Source organism: Bufo bufo, chromosome 1 (assembly GCF_905171765.1).
Source record: "Bufo bufo chromosome 1, aBufBuf1.1, whole genome shotgun sequence".
NCBI classification, from domain to species: Eukaryota; Metazoa; Chordata; class Amphibia; order Anura; family Bufonidae; genus Bufo; species Bufo bufo.
Genome location: NC_053389.1, coordinates 830,141,308 through 830,145,158, shown reverse-complemented (window position 1 = coordinate 830,145,158; position 3,851 = coordinate 830,141,308). Strand labels below are relative to the sequence as shown.

General features: G+C 37.7%; 1 protein-coding gene across 1 annotated transcript; it reads left to right on the top strand.

The window, feature by feature from the left end:
* The first annotated feature begins 2,544 nt into the window (after nucleotides 1–2,544).
* On the top strand, nucleotides 2,545–3,522 carry LOC120990025 (olfactory receptor 1468-like). Its single transcript, XM_040418528.1, has one exon. The coding sequence runs from the start codon at nucleotides 2,545–2,547 to the stop codon at nucleotides 3,520–3,522; it is 978 nt and encodes a 325-aa protein (XP_040274462.1).
* Nucleotides 3,523–3,851: the final 329 nt, after the last annotated feature.

Sequence of the window (3,851 nt, the reverse complement as noted above, 5' to 3'; positions counted from 1 at the left end):
GTTTTCATGCGCATGAAAAATGCACCAAAACTGATAGCATCCGTGTGAAAAAAAATATAATACACTGAATGCAATCGCAGACAAAACTGCGCTTGTGTTAGGAACAATAGTTTTTTTCCTGAACAGGTCTGGACACAATCTGTATCATTCTTGTGAAAGAAGCCATAGTGTTATATTGCATGTACACACATGAAACATGAACTGAAACAACAATTATACAAATGTGAGGTTCAGATTCAGAAGCGTTTAAAGATATTGTCTAAGATCATAACAAACTGGGGCAAAGGCAGGTAATGGTATAAAATAACAAATGAAGCACCACAATGACAACTTGTGACCACTGTGGCCAATCACTGGCCTCAGCATTACCATTTCCTGCCTTTGCCCTAATGTGGTATCATCTCAGAAATCTCCATTTGTAAGGCTGAGAGATTTAGGCTACCAACATATGGTTCATGTCCCATATCTAGTGGATGTCATAGTCTTATGTCTACTAGTGTTGAGCGCGAATATTCGAATAGCGAATTTTTTTTGCGAATATCGGCACTTCGCTAATTTGCGAATATTTCGAATATTGCACTATAAATTCGCTATTTAGAATCTTCTTTTTTTTTTTTTTTATTGTTATATTTTTTTATTTCCCACTTCCCAAAAGTAGTTCTTACCTGTCCTGAGGATTCCTGGCTTCCTGGCTGCTCCAGTCAGTGCCCTTTGCCGCTTCTGATGACTTCCATGCTCATGGAGCATCTCCATCACCATGGGAACGCCTCCATACTAAAATGTACTGTCGGATGTGAGAATTAAGTTGAAATCGCAATGCGATTACTTCAAGTTATATTAATCAAATTGCGATTTCAACTTAGCACTGCTATATTCCATATTCGTTAACTTCGTTATTTCTAGCAAGCTGACCCATTAGAAACACAGGCTGTAGGATAGGGGTAGACATAGGGATAACTATTCCCGTACCCCATGTAATTATCTAATGCTGGATGTGATTATTGGTCACTTATCCTGTTTGTATTTTTTGTCTTCTATATAGCGGATCCAATTGGGATCCTTTTAAGGTATATCATTAAAAATTTTGATTTTAGGGGTTCTTTCTATGCTGGAACTTTTATATATACCCCATGATATCTATGTTTATTGAATTTGCTTGAATGTAACATTAGAAACGCAGCTCTAAGTTGAAATCGCAATGCGATTAATATAACTTGAAGTAATCGCATTGCGATTTCAACTTAGACCTGGTTTACTATGCTTGGCTTGGTAGAATTAGCGAAGATGATGAATATGACGAATGTATTCGTCATATTCCTCAAAACGAAGATAACGAAGTATTCTCCATCTTCGTTTTAGCTCCATATTCGTCAACTTCGCTAATTCTAGCAATCAAATAGGAAAGTTGACTCTAGAGACAGCTGTGTTTAATTCGCTATGCGATAATATTACTTTGCTTTTTTTTAATAAATAGAATAATTATAATAATTATCAAGTATTATAATTATTTTATTAATTTAAAAAAAAGCTAAGTAATATTATCACATAGTGAATTAAACACAGCTGTCTCAATAGTCAACCTTCCTATTTGATTGCTAGAATTAGCGAAGTTGATGAATATGGAGCTAAAACGAAGATGGAGAATACTTCGTTATCTTCAATGTTTACAATATAGAAGAAAATCTAAATCGCACATCCTCATACCTATGCTTTTGATATAACAACTGTTTAAAAATTCAGCATGATGTGGCGGTGAAGCACTATTATCAATATGTTGCTGTGCACTATTAGGAGGCATTAGTATACAGTTTGATCAAAGAGCATAGGCCCACTTGTGAACAGGTGAGCTCTTAGCACCTGTTCACATTATGCGGTGCTGGACGGTGGCCGTGCTGTGCTGGTGGAGTGATGGGGCCCAGGGCCTAGGTGGCTTTGCTGCACAGTGAGGGCGCTGTGTGGCTGCTGGGTCCCATTGCCTGCCGGAGCGGCGTGGAGGCGCGATAGTGGCCGCACGGTAACGCGCCAAAGTTAGAGTAGGTCCCCACTTGAATGAGGTGACCTTGTCGTGGTAAGTGGGCCTATGCTCTTTGATCAAACTGTATACTAATGCCTCCTAATAGTGCTCAGCAACACATTGATAATAGTGCTGTATAGCCATATCATGCTGTATTTTTAAACAGTCGTTATATCAAAAGCATAGGAATGAGGATGTGCGATTTAGATTTTCTTCTATATTGTTAACTTCGTTATCTTCGTTTTGAGGAATATGACGAATACATTCATCATATTCGTCATCTTCGCTAATTCTAGATATCAAACCAATAGGAAAGTAGCCTTAAGTTAAAATCGCAATATGCGATTATTTAAATCGCATATTAATCGCGATAACTAGAAAAATGACAAATATTCGATTTTGACGAATAGGAGACGAATATTCAAGCGAATATTCGCGAATTTCGTCGAAATCGAATATGGCTCCTCCCGCTCATCACTAATGTCTACTAATCTGGTCTTAAATAATTAACAAAATCACAGCCTGGCTTAATGTTATTAGATGTTTCCTTTAATTTCTTATCGTACTTGCAGACAAATCTGACTGTGGTCACAGAGTTTCTCCTCTTAGGATTTCAAGGCAGCCAACTTTTGAGAAATCTTCTATTTCTTCTGTTCCTTGTTGTTTTTGTTGCCACAATATGTGGGAATCTCCTGATCATCATCCTGGTGTCCACCACCATGAACCTCCACACCCCAATGTACTTCTTCATCTCACAACTGTCCATCAGTGACATATTATTATCCACAAATATTGTCCCCAACCTGCTCCACATCCTACTGAATAATGGAGGAACCGTTAGTTTTATTGGTTGTATGACTCAGTTTTATTTTTTTGAGTGCACTGAAGCATTAGAATGTTTTCTTCTCGCTGTGATGTCTTATGACAGATATGTGGCCATCTGTAATCCCCTCCGTTACTCCTCTATCATGACGAATAGATTTTGTGTTACATCAATCATTATTAGTTGGTCGATGGGTAATGTTATTTCATTCATTGCTACGATAACATCATCAAAACTAAACTTTTGTGGGTCAAATATCATCGACCATTTATTCTGTGACATTGTCCCCTTACTAGACCTGTCCTGTTCTGACACCTTCTCTGTTCACTTGGAGATTTTTGTTTTGGGAGCTCCATCTGCAATTGTCCCAACCTCAATCATTGTAGTGTCTTATACTTACATTGTTATATCAGTCTTAAGGATCCCATCCAGTACTGGTAGACAAAAAACCTTCTCCACCTGTAGCTCCCACCTCATTGTGGTCTCCATTTTTTACTGGACTTTATTTAGTGTTTATGTTTTCCCTAAGAGAGAACAAACTTGGGTCAGTAGTAAAATCCTCTCCCTGTTCTATACTGTATTTACTCCATTTATTAACCCCATTATATACAGTCTGAGGAATAAAGACATTAAGAAAGCCGTACAGCAAACATTACATAAACACATATCCCGTAATAAACATTAATACACATTTAGAGACAAGCAAATCACTAAAAATGTAAATTGATCAACAGATTTGATTTGAGTGCAGATTGACTCTACCCAAATCAAAACTGCTCTAACTGTCCTGAAAATCTTTGTATACCACTAGTCTCATAGGACCCGTATTCTCTCTTTTTTAGTTTTGTTTCTCTCCCTCTCAGATTCAGTGGCAACGTGATATCTTACAAAATAAGGGTGGAATTTGATTCAGTCAGAATTGATTTGCTCATCTCTAATTGATGCTGAGCCGCTCTCTAGTGATCAGCGGATCTGGATTTCAGGATTCATTTGATTCGCCCCAAAGCCGATTTT

Coding starts and splice junctions, on each gene's coding strand:
- LOC120990025 (XM_040418528.1), top strand. CDS start 2,545: ATGTTATTAGATGTTTCCTTTAATTTCTTATCGTACTTGCAGACAAAT.